At 38.8% G+C, this 17,323-nt stretch overlaps 3 protein-coding genes across 3 annotated transcripts; all 3 read left to right on the forward strand.

The window, feature by feature from the left end:
* The first annotated feature begins 33 nt into the window (after window positions 1-33).
* LOC106388668 (DEAD-box ATP-dependent RNA helicase 14) lies at window positions 34-3,804 on the forward strand. Its single transcript, XM_013828792.3, has 9 exons — window positions 34-264; window positions 453-776; window positions 875-1,009; window positions 1,104-1,172; window positions 1,758-2,027; window positions 2,125-2,475; window positions 2,581-2,858; window positions 2,948-3,304; window positions 3,386-3,804. Exons 2-9 carry the CDS (start codon window positions 474-476, stop codon window positions 3,528-3,530), a joined length of 1,908 nt encoding a protein of 635 aa, XP_013684246.1. The 5' UTR covers window positions 34-264; window positions 453-473; the 3' UTR covers window positions 3,531-3,804.
* Window positions 3,805-5,453: 1,649 nt separating this feature from the next.
* LOC106386103 (transcription factor MYB57) lies at window positions 5,454-6,495 on the forward strand. The gene is made up of 3 exons (XM_013825998.3): window positions 5,454-5,685; window positions 5,876-6,005; window positions 6,093-6,495. Exons 1-3 carry the CDS (start codon window positions 5,520-5,522, stop codon window positions 6,376-6,378), a joined length of 582 nt encoding a protein of 193 aa, XP_013681452.2. The 5' UTR covers window positions 5,454-5,519; the 3' UTR covers window positions 6,379-6,495.
* Window positions 6,496-6,992: 497 nt separating this feature from the next.
* LOC106388667 (phosphoglucan phosphatase LSF1, chloroplastic) lies at window positions 6,993-13,131 on the forward strand. The gene is made up of 13 exons (XM_048750029.1): window positions 6,993-7,347; window positions 7,429-7,538; window positions 7,611-8,073; window positions 8,153-8,221; window positions 8,312-8,433; window positions 8,552-8,767; window positions 8,841-8,946; window positions 9,072-9,184; window positions 9,324-9,468; window positions 9,586-11,776; window positions 12,037-12,334; window positions 12,643-12,694; window positions 12,809-13,131. The coding sequence occupies exons 1-10, from the start codon at window positions 7,069-7,071 to the stop codon at window positions 9,703-9,705; spliced, it is 1,743 nt and encodes a 580-aa protein (XP_048605986.1). The 5' UTR covers window positions 6,993-7,068; the 3' UTR covers window positions 9,706-11,776; window positions 12,037-12,334; window positions 12,643-12,694; window positions 12,809-13,131.
* Window positions 13,132-17,323: the final 4,192 nt, after the last annotated feature.

A 17,323-nucleotide genomic window follows, 5' to 3' on the forward strand; every position in this document is an offset into this window, starting at 1 on the left:
CCATGAAATAAGTGTATAGGGCCCAAAAAGGCCCAAAGAAGGAGGCGGCTCGTTTAGATGGTGGATGGTTGGTTGGTTTATAATAAAACCTAACGAACGGGACGTGGTCATCCTCCTCCACTTTTATTCTCTCTCTCTTCTTCTTTTGTGGCGTAGATTTATAGAGAGAGAGAGAAAGGGGAAAGAAAGAATCTCAAACCTCTCCAGTTCAGAGAATTTGACCGATTCCACATTCGTTTCCTCCATCGCGGCACTTGAAATCAGGTACGTCTTCTTCTTCCGTAGATTAAACTTCCCCGCCGTCGTGAATCCTGATTTGATTAGCCTCCTTGCTCTCTGTCGGTTAATTCGTGATTAAACTCAGATCTAGATCTGTGGTGGATCTTATCAATTTGGATAGTTATTTAATGATGTATTAGTAGAAGAAGATGATCTTTGTATCTCCTTTGCAGAAAACTGTTGATTTGCTTGCTATGGCTGCTACCGCTCCTTCCGCAGTCCGTTATGCTCCCGAGGATCATTCTCTTCCCAAGCCGTGGAAGGGCCTTGTTGATGATCGAACTGGATACTTGTACTTTTGGAATCCCGAGACCAACGTTACTCAATACGAGCGACCTCAACCTCCTTCCAACTTACCTTTAAGCTCCTCCTCCGTTCAGGTTCCTCAAGCCTCTGCCGTACCAAATGGTAGTAGCTATGCTCCTGCCAAGGGTGGTGATGATAAGTACTCTAGAGCCACCAGTGACGGTGGGCCTAGGCGCTCGAGGTTTAGTGAGGTATTGACCTTTTATACCTCTTTCTCTATCTTTATCTGGATCCTTGTTGTTGTAAATAAATGATTTTTGGCTCATGGAATTTGATTTATTTGTTACAGATTGATGACAGGAGTGGAGCGCCGTATTTGAATGGGGCTGCCAATGGACTTGGGAACTCTCTTCCTCCTTCATCAGCTCCAGTTAATGATATTTCTCCGGAGGCCTATTGCCGCCGTCATGAAATTACCGTCAGTGTAAGTATCTTCATGTGTCGTTTTGATCTCGTAGACCCCACTGTTTGAATTACTAAAGCAATAACTGACAGTTTCTCTTTTCCTCTTTCTTCAGGGGGGCCAAGTACCACCACCTCTAATGTCCTTTGAAACTACTGGTTTTCCTCCTGAGCTTCTGCGCGAGGTAAGAATTTAATTTTGTTGCATATTGAAAATCCCTAATGAACCCTCAGACCTAGTGTACTCAGTTATCCATGTCCTCCTACCAATAAGCCGAATCTGTGTAGAGTTTTTTCGAATGTATTGAGCTGTCTTGGTTTTCCCCATATTAGACTTATTTCATCACCTTAGGTTTAACATTTAGATCAAAAGTTATATACTATGCCATATGCACTCGTTTTCTCTCTTTTCTTTTGTTTTCACCAGGTGCGATGTTTGCTCCTGGGAGGAGCTTATGTCGTACACTGTACTACTACGTCTCTGAGGTCCTTGCAAAATATTTGGAGTGGGACCAAATTTTTTGGGAAGGGCTTCCGAAATCATCCAAGCTCGTGGTCGGGCCTGTTAATGGTGTTGTGATGTTTCATTTCACCACCGGGTCCAGACTGAAGAAGAGGCGCCCTCCTACTGCAGGTTTCATTTGTAATCTTTTGCCGCCTGCAAATGGGGGATGGTGCTTCTTCTGACATGAGTCGTCACTCCATAAGCCAAAAAAGAAACTTAGTGCTCTCCCCTTCTCATAGGACCTCCTGGTTTCCTGCTATCTTAGGTACTCAATGCAGGTTTCTCTGCTCCAACTCCAATTCAAGCTCAGTCGTGGCCAATTGCGATGCAAGGTAGGGACATAGTTGCCATTGCTAAAACTGGCTCGGGAAAAACTTTGGGTTACTTACTTCCTGGATTCATGCATCTTCAACGCGTCCGGAATGATTCGCGAATGGGCCCAACAATCCTGGTACTGTCTCCAACCAGGGAGCTTGCCACACAAATCCAAGACGAAGCTGTTAAATTTGGGAGGTCGTCAAGAATTTCGTGCACAGTAAGTAGATATCTCTGGTTTTTGTAAAGTGTCAACATGCTACTACTTGTCTAGTATCCTTCTAATGTATCCATTTTCTTTGTTATCTTTGTTTCAGTGCTTGTATGGTGGTGCACCGAAGGGTCCCCAGCTAAGGGATTTGGAAAGAGGAGCTGATATAGTGGTTGCAACTCCGGGACGGTTGAATGACATCCTTGAGATGAGGAGAATTAGTCTGCGTCAAGTATCTTATCTTGTGCTGGATGAGGCAGATAGAATGTTGGACATGGGTTTCGAACCGCAAATAAGGAAGATTGTGAAAGAGATTCCTACTAAGCGCCAAACTCTTATGTACACAGCTACATGGCCAAAGGGAGTCAGGAAGATTGCAGCGGACTTGCTTGTTAACCCTGCTCAGGTCAACATTGGTAACGTCGACGAGCTTGTGGCTAACAAGTCGATCACACAGGTAATGGCTCTGACTTGATTCCATTGCCACCATGGTCTTGTTTCTGCTAACCATTTCAGCAAAACAAATCAATCTGATTGTTCTGCTTTTTTATTCTGGACACAGCACATTGAAGTGGTAGCACCAATGGAGAAACAGAGGAGGTTAGAGCAGATATTGAGGTCTCAGGAACCAGGCTCGAAGGTGATAATATTCTGCTCAACCAAAAGGATGTGCGACCAGCTAACTCGCAATCTGACCCGCCAATTTGGAGCTGCTGCCATACATGGAGACAAGTCACAGCCTGAGAGAGACAATGTTCTGAATCAGTTCCGTAGTGGCAGGACTCCGGTTCTTGTTGCAACTGATGTTGCTGCTCGTGGGCTGGACGTTAAGGACATCAGGTATATTATAGAACTATATTCAAAGTCGAATCCTTATAATGACATTAAATACATCAAGTTAAAGCACAATATTTTGTTGGATCTCACAGGGCGGTTATAAACTATGATTTCCCCAATGGAGTGGAAGACTATGTGCATAGAATCGGAAGAACAGGAAGAGCTGGAGCGACTGGTCAGGCATTCACATTCTTTGGCGATCAAGACTCGAAACATGCTTCGGATCTAATCAAGATCTTGGAAGGAGCAAACCAGCGAGTTCCTCCTCAGATCCGCGATATGGCTGCACGTGGTGGCGGTGGAATGAACAAATTCAGCCGTTGGGGTCCACCTTCCGGAGGTCGAGGTGGCGGCTCTGGTTATGGTGGCAGAGGTGGCGGCTCTGGTTATGGTGGCAGAGGTAGCGACTCTGGTTATGGTGGCAGAGGTGGCTTTGATTCACGTGACAGGTAAATTATAAAACATATGAACTTCTATTTCGTCTGTTAATGGAAGAAAATATGATTGTGAATATGTGTTTTAATAATTAGTGGAATGGGAAGTAGAAGCAGCAATGGATGGGGAAGAGAGCGTGAAAGGAGTCGTAGCCCGGAGAGATTCAACAGAGTTCCACCACCGTCTTCTACTGGATCTCCTCCTCGCAGCTTCCATGAAGCCATGATGAAACACCGATAAGGGAAGAGGATACAAGAACAAGCTCCTTCTCCCCGATTGAAGAAGAAAGGAAAAAATGTGTTTTGAGTATTTCTACATTTGACATTCTTATATATATATTTTTGGCCGGTGAAGAACGTACGTGAAAAGCAAGACACTCTAAGCCCCATTAAAAAACTAAAAATGCTTGCTTTCTTTATGTAGCTTTTTTGTACTTCTTTATAATCTCAAAGATTGTTGTTTTGACAGGCAAAACTTTATAACTTACACATGATAATCACTTCATATTTCCTTATTATGTTTGTTAAAATCAATATGAGAGCTTTCCATGTAAAAGAGAGCACATCAGGCTAGATTTTTTTTTTTTTTTTTTTGAGCAAAACACATCAGGCTAGATAAAACCTCCGAACTCAGCGAAAATCCATGAATTTATTAGCCGAAACAACCATAGTACCTGAGGCTTGGACCTTAGCCCATTACAAAATCTACAAAAAAATATTACTGTTTTTTTGTTGTTGAGTATTTGCTTCTTTTACCGATGTTATTTTGAATATCGATGATCATGTCATTTCACATAACGTTAGGATTTATGCCCTATGCATCTGAAAACAGTGGTCCGTAGTATTGTATTTAAGTAAAAAGGAAATTTAATGATGAACTTCTTATGTGTATTCATTTTCAAAAGTGATATTTTATAATTCTAATATTGATTTTCCCAATCAAAAGAAGAAAACTTTGGAAAGGAAGTTTGGTGAGTCCAATGGCTTAGAGGAAAATACATGTCTTGTGTACTTTGATGATAATATAATTGGTGACAGCCTATTAATCTCTAAATGAAACTCTAGTTTTTGTGGTTACAAATTAGTTTTCCTTTTATAACTAAACGAATCATGAACTCCTAAAATCTTAATTCAAAGCTCACTACATGCTCACACATGGCTTATTTTCCCCTATCAATATTTTTCATTAATTGTTACGTGATAAACCTTTTTTTTTATCTTAAATACATTTATCATTAACCAAAAAAACACCTACTAGTATCATAAAAATCATTAAATTAAATATGATAGCTTCCGAATTACATTTAAATGAATACTACTAAGTTTTTAAATAAATTTCAGTACAATTTTATTGTGGTTAATATTTGTCTGGGAAAATAAACGAAAGTTGTTTGGCTATATTACTGGTCGATCTTGAAAAACAATTTGATGATCGAATTTTATTTTCTCTTAGTCTCTTACAATAATTTAATTGAATTGTGAGCTGACACATCATTAAACCTTTCAGCCACAAAACTTCACTTACTAAATTTGGCATATGAATTACAGCAAACCCATCACAATTAATTGGCCAAAAGCAAAGGCTATTACAACTTCCAATCTATTTTCTTTCTTTCTTTCCATCTTTTTTTAAAAAAAAAATATCTTATTATAAAATGTAAAATCTAATTCATATACATGAAAATAAAAAAAGTGTGGATCAAATAAAATACATTTAAGAAAGGGTCATCTACGTATGGTTGAAAAATGTGTTGAACGAGTTCAATTTAAGAAAAGACCTTCACTGGCTTTGAAATTAAATATTGACTAGTATAAATATATATAGGGAGGGTTGGGAATAGTCGTTATTCAACATATATTAAGATATGTGTCATGTTTCTGTCAAGCTTTGCTTTGATTTAATATTGTACTTTCTTCCTTCTCGCTTTCTACGATTTATGTGGACGTGAACTAATCACGCCGAGATTTCATTACTTTTTAATTTAATAATTAAGTAATATAATCTTAGGCAAGTTATTATTTTAAGCTTTGTAATCAAATATTACATATTTTCATTAATTTTTATTGTATACATATGTTTTCACATATATTTATTCTACTACCATGGTCACAAGCCACTACAACCCTATAAAAGAAAACAGTTGTTGATCAATCTTGACAGAAATAAAAACACACATGCATATATACAAACAGAAGAAAAATAAAAAGAACTGATCAGAAGAAAGAAAAAATGACGAAGACAGGGAGATCAGGGAAAGACAGAATAACATCTCAAAAAGAAGAAGAAGAAGGAACAGTAAGGAAAGGGCCATGGACTATGGAAGAAGATTTGATCCTCTTTAATTACATATTTAATCATGGTGAAGGTCTTTGGAACTCTGTCGCCAAAGCCTCTGGTAAACCAAAAACATATACATACTTTATTTTCCTTACAATATGAAATTTATGTTTTGTTTTTAAAAAGTTTGTAAAATGATTAGAAGTAGGTTGATATAATTGCGAAAAATGAAATACACACCCACGTGTTGTTTAATTGGTTATGTTCTGATGATAAATTATATATCATGTATGTGTATAATAATTAAGGTCTAAAACGTACGGGAAAAAGTTGCCGGCTCCGGTGGCTGAACTATCTCAGGCCAGATGTGCGGCGAGGGAACATAACAGCAGAAGAACAGCTTTTGATCATTCAACTTCAGGCTAAGCTTGGAAACAGGTATAGTTAGTTGTATGTTACATGACATGCGTACGTAAGTAATTAATTAGTTTGATTAGAAAACTTACGGGTCTTAAATGAATATAGGTGGTCGAAGATTGCGAAACATCTACCGGGGAGAACGGACAACGAGATAAAGAATTTCTGGAGGACAAAGATTCAGAGACACATGAAATTGTCGTCGTCGGAAACTATGAATACTCGTCACTGCTTGGGAAGTTCACAGAGCTCGGTGATGACAACAACGGACCAAGGCAGCTCCAGCAAAGCCTTCCATATGGCTGAGAGTTTAAAATCCACAGAGACGGTGACAACATCATATAATGTGATGGAACAGTCTAACGACAGTTACTGGAGCGTTGAAGATCTATGACCCGTCCAGTTGTTTAATGATGACCACCACCAATTGCTTTAATTATATTACAAATATAATGGAATTTAAATGAATGATTATGATGAATTTGCCAAGTTCTTTGGTTTAGACAAAAAAATCACTACACATTATTAGCAAGTTAAGACAAAAATAGTAGGTCCTTCTAGTTGATTACGAGACTCATCAAGAGCTCAAACTAGAACCTGACTGATCTTAAACCAAACAGAAGAAAATATATATAGGAAACTGGAATACTAATTTATTTAAATCATGAATTTGGATGTTTTGTGCACAAAAGCACATGATCTGTATAAGATCAAAGAAGAGTTCACCATTTTGGAGATAAGAAAATAAAATCAATTAGTATAATTCTACAAAAGTAATATCAGTTACATCCTTATTTACTTTTTATACTGATGTCGTAGCCATGCAACTCTCTCTAGTGAACTGAACTGAGCTTCAAAGTCCAAAATAGGGATTAGATATTTATCTGCACTAAAAGTCGATTACACGTGTCACGTTGTAAGCAAAAAGGAAAGGTGGACACTTCCACGAGAAAGCGGGACCCATGTGAATCCACGTGGATCACTTGTTCCTTACCCCCTCTTGTTCATCTGCCGCCTCGTTTTCTGCTCACAGTGTCGAAGTTCCATCGTAGCTCCTCCGTCCACATTCTCTGATCAATCGATCATGGCGCTTCTTCAACAAATCTCCGGTTTCGGAGCTCTCGAACGATCTTCTCCGTCGCTTTTGATCGGATCCGGGAACGGGAACGGCCGCGTATACGGCGGGAGAGGAAAGGTCGGGTTCAGCAGGCGAAAACTCGTTCTCAAGGTTGTTGCGATGTCGTCTTCGTCTACGTTCAAGATGAATCTGAATGAGTATATGGTCACGCTCGAGAAGCCCCTCGGGATTCGATTCGCGTTGTCAGCAGATGGCAAGATCTTCGTCCACGCCATCAAAAAAGGGGTAACTCAATTTTGAATAATGACTCTCTCCCTCTCTCACTCTCTGCATTGTTATGAAGAGTGAAATTGAGTTTTTGTGTAGAGTAATGCGGAGAAGGCGAGGATCATCATGGTTGGAGATACTCTTAAGAAGGCTAGCGACTCTTCTTCGGGTGGTTCTCTTGTCGAAATCAATGATTTTGGTGATACCGAGTAAGAGCTTTAACGCCCTGTGGCTTCTGAATGCTTTATGAAGTTTGTTAGTACTTATTCGAGTTTTTTTAGGAAGATGCTGGTAGAGAGAAGTGGATCCTTCAGCCTTGTTCTTGAAAGACCGTTCTCCCCGTTTCCTATTCAGTACCTTGTTCACCTGAGCGACCTTGATTTGCTCTATAACAGAGGACGCGTCTCCTTTGTTACTTGGAACCAGAATCTTTTATCATCCAATCTCAGAGCAGCATCCCAGGGAAGTGGCAACTCTGGCTATGCTGCTTTTTCCTCCAAATTCTTCACTCCCCATGGATGGAAACTTTTGACCAAAAATAGCAATTCCTTTCAATCAGGAGGGACGCACAAGAACATTCTTTCTCCACCTATCAGTCCAATTGTCTGCGTCTTTTCAGAACAAGACTCTGGTGATGGGGAGTGGGGTTATGGTAATTTCCCTCTAGAGGAATACATCAAAGCCCTTGACCGATCCAAAGGAGAGCTTCGTTATAACCATGCTCTTGGAATGCGTTACAGTAAGGTCTGTAAAATTTAGTTTTCTAGTTCATATTCTTTCCCTTTTTTTTGTTCATTCTTCTCTTGTTGGCACCATTTTGCAGATTACAGAGCAGATATATGTTGGCTCATGTATACAAACAGAAGATGATGTAGAAAATTTGTCTGACGCAGTGAGTACTTCTTCATAAAAGTTGAGAAATTTGATTTCTATGGTATTGAAAAATATTTTGTTTTGATTGGTGAAGCTTTTTCTGCTTTAGGGAATTACTGCTATACTGAACTTCCAAGGTGGAACTGAAGCTCAAAACTGGGGAATTGATTCAAATAAAATCAACGATGCATGCCAGAAATCTGAAGTCTTAATGATCAACTATCCTATTAAGTATGCTAATTCATATTCCATTGAGGATTCTCAATGTGTGTTTTCTTTTCTTAGAGCGCTAGTCAGGTGTGAACAAGAATGATAATTAATAGTCTTGATCTTTTGGTTTGGTGCCCAGGGATGCAGATTCCTTTGATCTGAGGAAGAAACTACCACTTTGTGTTGGGCTTTTACTACGATTACTTAAAAAGAACCATCGTGTGTTTGTAACTTGTACCACTGGTTTTGACCGGTCGCCAGCTTGTGTGATTGCTTATCTACACTGGATGACAGATACCTCTCTTCATGCTGCTTATAGTTTCGTTACAGGATTGCACGCTTGCAAACCTGACAGGTGTTCGTTTATTCTTGATCATTCATTAGCCTACAGACCAAACCTCATTAACTGATATTTATTTTTATCACAGACCTGCAATTGCTTGGGCAACATGGGATCTAATTGCAATGGTGGACGATGGCAAACATGATGAACCTCCAACACACGCTGTGACCTTTGTGTGGAATGGACATGAGGTGACTATTGCTTCACACGCTTTTATAATTTGTTGGTGCAGTAACCTCGTCTTGATCTGTAAGGTTTAACAACAACTCGAGTGGTCTATATGGTTTAAGTTGCACCTCGGTTTGCTCTGTGACAGGGGGAGGATGTATTGTTGGTTGGAGATTTCACTGGAAATTGGAAAGAACCGATAAAGGCAACGCACAAGGGCGGTCCACGTTTTGAAACAGAAGTTAGGCTTTCACAGGGAAAGTAAAGTCTAAACTTCTTTGATTTTATACCATTTGTGCTTATTCTCAAGAAACGTTCCATAATCTTCCAGCATGTTGGTTTCGAGGAAACACGAAGGTGTTCTAGTTTATAACTTTGGTGATCGTTGATGATGTGGCAGATACTATTACAAGTATATAATCAACGGTGATTGGAGGCATTCAACAACTTCACCAACGGAAAGGGATGATCGAGGAAACACTAACAATATAATAGTGGTTGGAGATGTTGCTAACGTCAGGCCTACTATTCAACAGCCAAGAAAGGTTAGTAATGAACTAGTCGCGTTCTTGATACTAAGAAGCAAAAACTTGTATAGATAATAACTGGTAGACATTTATGTGAAGAAAGCTCTTAAACGATGTTTTTTTTGGTTGCTTCAGGATGCAAATATCATAAAAGTGATAGAGAGAGTGCTGACAGAGAGCGAAAGGTTCAGGTTGGCAAAAGCAGCTCGGTGTATTGCATTCTCGGTCTGTCCAATTAGACTCTGCCCAAAATAGTTTTATCTTTTGCTGTTTATTAATGGGGCATAAACCAAATATTACTTCAACAATGAAGGAAAATACATAGTAAACACATTATAAAATGAGTTATTTGATTATTCAGAGAAAAATTAATTAACAAGAATGTAGAAAATTATCTATTCTATTAAAAGAGAATCACTCTGAAAAAATCTACTTATACAAGGTTGTTTGGACTATTTCGTAAGAGTTAATAATTTCATGGTCCTACTTAAATTTCTCCTAACAATATATTTTCATAAATTTCTCTGATTTTTTTAGATATTATAAGTGTGTCACTCCTATATTTATGGTAACTACTATATTACCTTCTATAAATCTCACCTTTTGATTATAAATTTCTCCATTTAGTTATTGATATTCCATATACGATTTACTAATCAACATTTTTTTGATGCAATAATATATAAACTCGTGGGTCCATAGACTAATCTATTATGTATGTGACCATATATATATTATATAATATTTATTTTAATTCTTAAATTCATATCTATATAAAACGAATGGTATGATGCATATATATCACCATTAAATAATACATGTCATTTGAATTAAAATAGTCTGGTAAGTAATACATGTATTTTTAAAAAATGAGTTAATGAAGTATGATAAATAATTATCACAAAATCATGTTTTACTATATAACCGATCAAACTTAGTAGTATATTATATTATTTTCAGTTCATAAAAGACGATATTAACATATAAGTACTGAACAAATTTGAAAAAATGCATATGAAGTTAGTTAAAAATTATCCTCGAGCCAACTTATTTAATTGAGTTTTTACTATAATTCAGATATAACCACTTAAACTATATTATGAAAAATTAAAAAATACAAATAATTAAGAAAATATTGCTCCATATTCTCTCTTTTTTTTTATAAAAAAATAAGTTGACTTGATTTTTACTTATGAAGCACAATTACTAAAATCCAAAATAATGATTAGAATTTTTTTTTTTGGGCAACAAATAATGTTTAGTATAAAAGATGCTCAAATACAAGTCCACTTCTGTAATTCAGTTTAAATAACAAAATAAATTTACAAATATAATTAGGTCCAAAATTAATATTTATATTATTTAAGTTTTAAGCTTGCAGGTTTCCGCGGGTTATTCAATCATATATTATATACTAAACACATTGAGATTGGTATAAACTCTTCACTTAGTTTGGAATATCTAAGTTAAACAAGATTTTTCTCTTTTGAAAAAGTATTAACCCCGTGTTTCAAAGCTTGATTCAAAAGTTTGAATTGAGTTTTGAAAAAATATCATCCAATTTATATAGGATTTTATCGGGTCAACCAATATTGGATAGCGGGTTAATGATAGTTTTTACGTTTTTACCGATTTTTATCAAATTTTTATATATAAGGTTTTAACAAAATTCAGACCAGATTTATATGAATCATCTGATTTACTTCTGAGACTGTAGATTTGGTTCGGGTATGAAAACACTACTAAAACTATTTTTTGTTCTACACAATATATACTACTAGATTAGTCCAAAATCTGCCAAGTAAATTTTTTGTCTCATCAACTCAACAAATATAACTCTTACAAAATACACACAAAATGCAACGATGACGTTGTAACATAAGAATACACATATAAAATCTAAAATAAACTATTTGATCAATTATATAATTTTAAACTAAAATTCTTTTACTTTTTCGATATAATAACACTTTATAACTTAATAATATACTTCAAAACATCAAAATCAAAATAATAATTCCTATCAAACAATATTCTTAATCGGAAAAAAAATCCGCGATTTTGAAGCGCGGATCAAAATCTAGTTCTCCAATTATAATCATACTGCGTGCGTGTGTTATCGACTGAAACAAAATAAATATAAAACATTTAGAACGGGCCATGAACTGAAGTTGCATTGGACCCAGAAAAAAGCGCAAAGGAGAAGGATGCGGCCCGTTTAGATTAGGGTGGATGATTTGTTTATAAATATAAACCTAAGGGGACGTGCTCATCATCCTCCTCTGCTACACTTGTTTACTCCTGAGCGGCACTCGGAATCAGTCAGGTACGCAGAGAAAACTTCCCAGCCGTAGTGAATCCTTATTTGATTCGCCTCCTTGCTCTTTGTGGATTTTATTCTATCGAAAACTAAGATCGAACCCCGTTGGATTCTACGTGTTTCGCTTTGCTTAGTATCTATATTTTGACAGTTACCATGCATTAGTAGAACATGATGATGTTAGATCAGCACTTGTTTGCTTCTTTTGGCACCCACTGATGATTGTTAGTATCTGTTGGCTCATCTTATTCAATTACTATCTGCAGGAAACTCTTTGCTTTGCTTGCTATGGCTCGTCGTGAGGATCGTTCTCATCCCAAGCCTCAGGACTCATGTACCATCGAGTTTGACGGTGCTTCCAGAGGAAACCCTGGAAGAGCTGGTGCAGGAGCCGTTCTCCGTGCTCCAGATAATACTGTGCTCTTCCGTTCTCGCGAGGGTTTAGGCTCTGCTACAAACAACGTTGCTGAGTATCGAGCTCTCAATCTTGGCCTCGAGACGGCTCTTAACAACGGCTTTCGAAATGTGCGCGTCCAGGGTGATTCACAGCTTGTTTGTAAACAGGTCCAGTTCGACTCTTTTCTTCTTATGTGTGTTCCATTACTCGTTTGTGTTGTTAGTATCCGACTAATTGGCAGCAGGTTCAAGGTGAATGGGCAACCCGACACCCGAAAATGGCTGAGCTTTGTGGACAAGCACATGAGCTTATGAGTCAGTTTGACTCATGTGATATTCAACACGTTCCCAGGGCAAAGCCACTAACCCCCTCTTCTTTAATTAGCCTGCTGACTCTGATCCATTCAGTAGTTAACTTCGTTGTTAATACATTCAAAGTCAAGATGGCTGTTAATTGTTAGCTGTCTTGTTTATAGGAATTCAATTCAGAGGCTGATGCTCAAGCTAGCCGTGCGACCAATCTGGCAGGTGAGTTAATTAGTCTGTGATTTGTTTAAAAGGATATGGATTCCAGTTTCTTTTTCTTATAATAGTAACCGAGGTCTTGCGTCTTCTTTTCATGTGAATTCGATGCGTATCTAGAGGGTGAATATCAAGAAGATATTGCAGGCCGCGGCTATGGAAGAAGGGGATACTAATATCCAAGTGGAGTAATATGCTTATTCCTGTTTTCTTGTTTTTGGGAATCATGTCTTTTAGCATGTTATGTGTTAACATGATGATGAACATGCTCTTCTCTCGCTCTCTCTCTTTTGCTCTGTCTCACGGCATGTTGACTTTCCCAATAAAATGATAATTTGTGGGATTATGAGAGCTTCTAAGTGTTTTAACCGTGATGAAGCACACGGTTAAGAGAATGAGAGGATTTGTGAGATTGAGAGAATGAAAGAAATGTTTGTATTGAATTGTGTGTTTAATTGTGTAACATACATGGTGTATTTAAAGGAAACAAAAGCAATAAGCACTCAATGGTGGAAGAATAAATAACAGTAGTGGACTAGCCACTCCTCCCCATTTGGTAAGTGATATGGCCATTTCTCCCACTTCCTCTACTAACTAGTAATGGACTAGCCACTCCTCCCCATTTGGTAAGTGATATGGCCACTTCTCCTACTTCTTCCACTACTTCCCTTTGTTTAATTCTTCATGTCAACACTCCCCCTCAATCTTGACAGTAGTGAGTGTCAAGCTTGGAAAGCCATGAAGTATTCCCTCATTAAAACATTTTCTTGGAAAAACCACTTGGGATAAAAACCAAGCAAAGGAAAAAGAGTAGAATACTCCATGGTGAGGAGATCATTGACATGGAAGGTTTATGAGTCCAAGTCTTGGAAGAATGGACTCACAAACTTTGCTACTGGCCGCCTTGGTGAAGATGTCAGCCAGCTGATCCGCACTTCTTGTATAACATGGGAGAATCACTTGCTGCTCCACTGCTTGTCTGACCTTTTACTTCTATGTGCTTTGTCCTTTCATGAAAGACTGAGTTGGATGCAATGTGTATTGCGGCTTGGTTGTCACAGTGCATGGTCATGGGAGAGGTGATCTCAATTCCCAAGTCGCCTAAAAGCCCCTTTATCCAGATAAGCTCACTGGTTAGCTTCCTCATTGATCTGTACTCTGCTTCTGCGCTTGAACAAGATACTACTTTCTGTTTCTTGCTCTTCCAAGTGACAAGATTCCCTCCAATGAATGTACAATAACCGGTGGTTGACCTTCTGTCTACTCTATCTCCAGCCCAATCTGCATCACAGTATCCTATCACCTCAGTGTTCTTGTTGCAAGCCATCCATACACCTTGTCCTGACGCTTCTCTTAAGTATCTTAGAATCCTCTCCACCATGTTCCAGTGATGAACCTTGGGAGTTTGCATGTGCTGGCTCACTTGATTAACTGCGAAACACACATCTGGCCGAGTGATGGTTAGATAGATCAGCTTCCCAACCATCCGTCTATACTGCTTGACATCTTCAAATGGAGTGTCTTCATACTCCCCCTCTCGCAATACCTTGTAACCTTCTTCAAGTGGTGTCTTGGCATGTCTTCCTCCAAGATCTCCTGCCTCCTTTAATATGTCCAGGGTATACTTTCTTTGGGACATGAATAATCCTTCCTTTGATCTGCACATCTCAATGCCAAGGAAGTACTTCAGTTCTCCCAGGTCTTTGATGTCAAATGCGGCCTTGAGAAATGTCTTGGTTAAACTGATCCCCTCCTTGTCACTACCCGTGATGATGATGTCATCCACATAGACTAGAATTACCGTAATTCCTTGCTTGCTGGTGAGAGTGAAGAGTGTGTGATCCGCTTGAGACTTCACAAATCCCCTTCCATTCAATGTAGTGCTTAGCTTGTGGTACCAAGCTCTTGGTGATTGCTTCAAGCCATAGATTGCCTTTCTGAGTCTAAGGACATTCCCTGGTTTCACCATTTTTCCATCCCCGGAGGTGGTTTCATATACACTTCATCTTCTAGTTCTCCTTGCAGGAAAGCATTCTTCACATCCATTTGCCAAAGGTCCCATTCTAGGTTCACTGCTAATGAGAGTAGAATCCGGATTGTATGAAGCTTGGCCACTGGTGCAAAGGTGTCTAGATAGTCCTCTCCATACACTTGTGTGTATCCTCTTGCCACCAGTCTGGTCTTCTTTCTTTCTGGCTTCCCATTTGCAAGATACTTAATGGTATGTATGAGTCTGCTGGTCACGGCTTTCTTCCCTTTTGGAAGTTCTGTCTCATACCAGGTGTTGTTCTTCTCCATGGCCCTCATTTCATCATCCACCGATTTCCTCCATTCATCATCTTCCATAGCTTCTGCATATGTTCTTGGTATCCATTCCAGGTCCAATGAACTCATAAAGACTTGATGTTCTTCTGGATAGTGAGCTAGGGAGCATAATCCACTTTCTGGATGTGCCACAGCTTGAGCATTGTAGTAAACAAAATCATTTTTAACCCAATCTGAGGCTGGTCTTCTGATCCTTGTACTTCTCCTTAGGACTTGTGTCTGCTCAGGTTCATTACTGCTGCTTGGTTCTCCTTCTTGAGCTTCAGTGTCTGGTTGTCCCATCTCATCTTGATCATGAGATAATACTGGGTTTTCTTCAGGTTGAGCTTGCGCCGGTTGATCTTCATTCCCCCCTTCATGGTCAGGATGAGAGTCTTCAGTGTTATGAACCATGGTCTCTTTATAAGGAGTAGTGTCCCGGCCTTTCTCTGGTTCCTTTTCTAGGTTAATGCCGAGTCTTTCCATAAGAATCTTCAGGTTGTTAGCTCTGTCCGAGGCAGAATGAGATAGATCTTTGAGTTCCTCCCAACTCTTCTCATCATAATAGGCCTTGGATTCCATGAACTTAACATCTCTGGATACTAGGACTCTCCTTGTCTCTGGTACATAGCATTTGTACCCCTTTTGGTGCGTAGAGTATCCAATGAACATTGCCTTTGTGCTCTTTGCCTCCAGTTTGTTTCTTAGTTCTCCTGGAATCAAAACAAAGCACACACACCCAAACACACGCAAATGATCAATTGATGGTCTAGATTTGTTTAGTACCTCATATGGGGTGGCATCAAAGAGGACTCTTGTAGGTGTGCGGTTGATTAGGTAGGTGGCTGTGACTACTGCATCCCCCCAAAACCGCTTGGGTACATTTGTATGGAACATCATACTCCTTGCCACTTCCATCAAGTGTCTATTCTTTCTTTCAGCCACACCATTTTGTTGGGGTGTGTAAGGACAGCTGGTTTGTTGAATGATTCCATGTGAGGCTAGATGTTGTTTGAAGGCTGTGCTAGTATATTCACCACCATTATCTGATCTAAGAATTTTAATCTTAACATTGAAATGGTTAGTAATATAGTTCTGAAATTTTTAAATGCTTCTAGCACCCTATCCTTAGATTGCAACAACGTGATCCATGTGTATTTAGATTTTTCATCAATGAATGTCACAAAATATTTATGTTGTTCTCTAGATACACATGGAGCAGTCCACACATCAGAGTGAATCAAATCAAAGCAGTTTTCATATTGGGTTTTTGATTTAGGAAACACAGTTCTGCAATGTTTTCCTAATATACACGCTTCACACTCATTTTTAAAAGAAATACTAGGCAACAGGTTGTTCAAGGCACGAGAATGGGGATGTCCTAGTCTAGCATGCCAGATTTCATCTTTAGGGAATTCAGAAACAGAATGAAACACACACGATAATTGAGATACAGGTCTTGTGTCCTCAAGTAAGTACAAGTCTCCCTTGGTAACACCTTTGCCAAGCAACTTACTAGAATCAATATCCTGAAAGTATACACTGTTAGGCGTGAAAGTAACTTGACAATTGAGATCATTAGTTACTTTTTTAACAGACAGTAGGTTTGAGGCAAATGTAGGCATATAGAAAGCTTTAGATTCTTTATCAAACAATCTAAGTTCACCTACACCTTTTATTGGAATTTTATCTCCATTTGCTATCATCACATTTCCTAAAGCCGGTTCTATGTTCTTAATCAGTTCTAAATCACTTATCATGTGATGAGAAGCACCAGAGTCTATAACTAAGGGCTTAGCCGATTTAAAATTATTCATAGAACCATTTGCATTGTGAGAAGCATTAAGGGAGATACCAAGAGTTTTAGATATACCAGATTCCTTGAGAGCCTTGATGAGAGCGGTTAAGTCAGACTTCTTGATGGTCTCATCTAGATTGGCTCTTGGCGTGGCATAGCCTGATGTGGAGGCAGTAGCTCTTCCCACACCTAGGTTGCTTATACCCATGGTGATTGGTGTTGTTGGCTCAGCACCATCAGTTGAGAAGTTGGCTCTTGCATCTTGGTATTGAGGGCGGTTGTCCCTAAATTTGTTGGGCTTGAGGTGCGGATGTAGTATCCAGCATTTGTCCTTCATGTGGCCCTTCTTCTTGCAGTGATCGCAGGTCAAGTTTTTCTTCTCATCTAGCTTGTAAGCTGCCTTGTTTGACACGGCTCGTTCAGCTTGATGTGCCATGTTTAAGTCTCCCTTGCCTCCAAATAAGCCCACAGAGCCTTCTTCCTTCTGAATTTGAGCGCATACTTCATCCAGGTCAGGTAACTTGTCAGCTCTC

This window comes from Brassica napus, chromosome C3 (genome assembly GCF_020379485.1).
Source record: "Brassica napus cultivar Da-Ae chromosome C3, Da-Ae, whole genome shotgun sequence".
In the NCBI taxonomy this organism is placed as follows: domain Eukaryota; kingdom Viridiplantae; phylum Streptophyta; class Magnoliopsida; order Brassicales; family Brassicaceae; genus Brassica; species Brassica napus.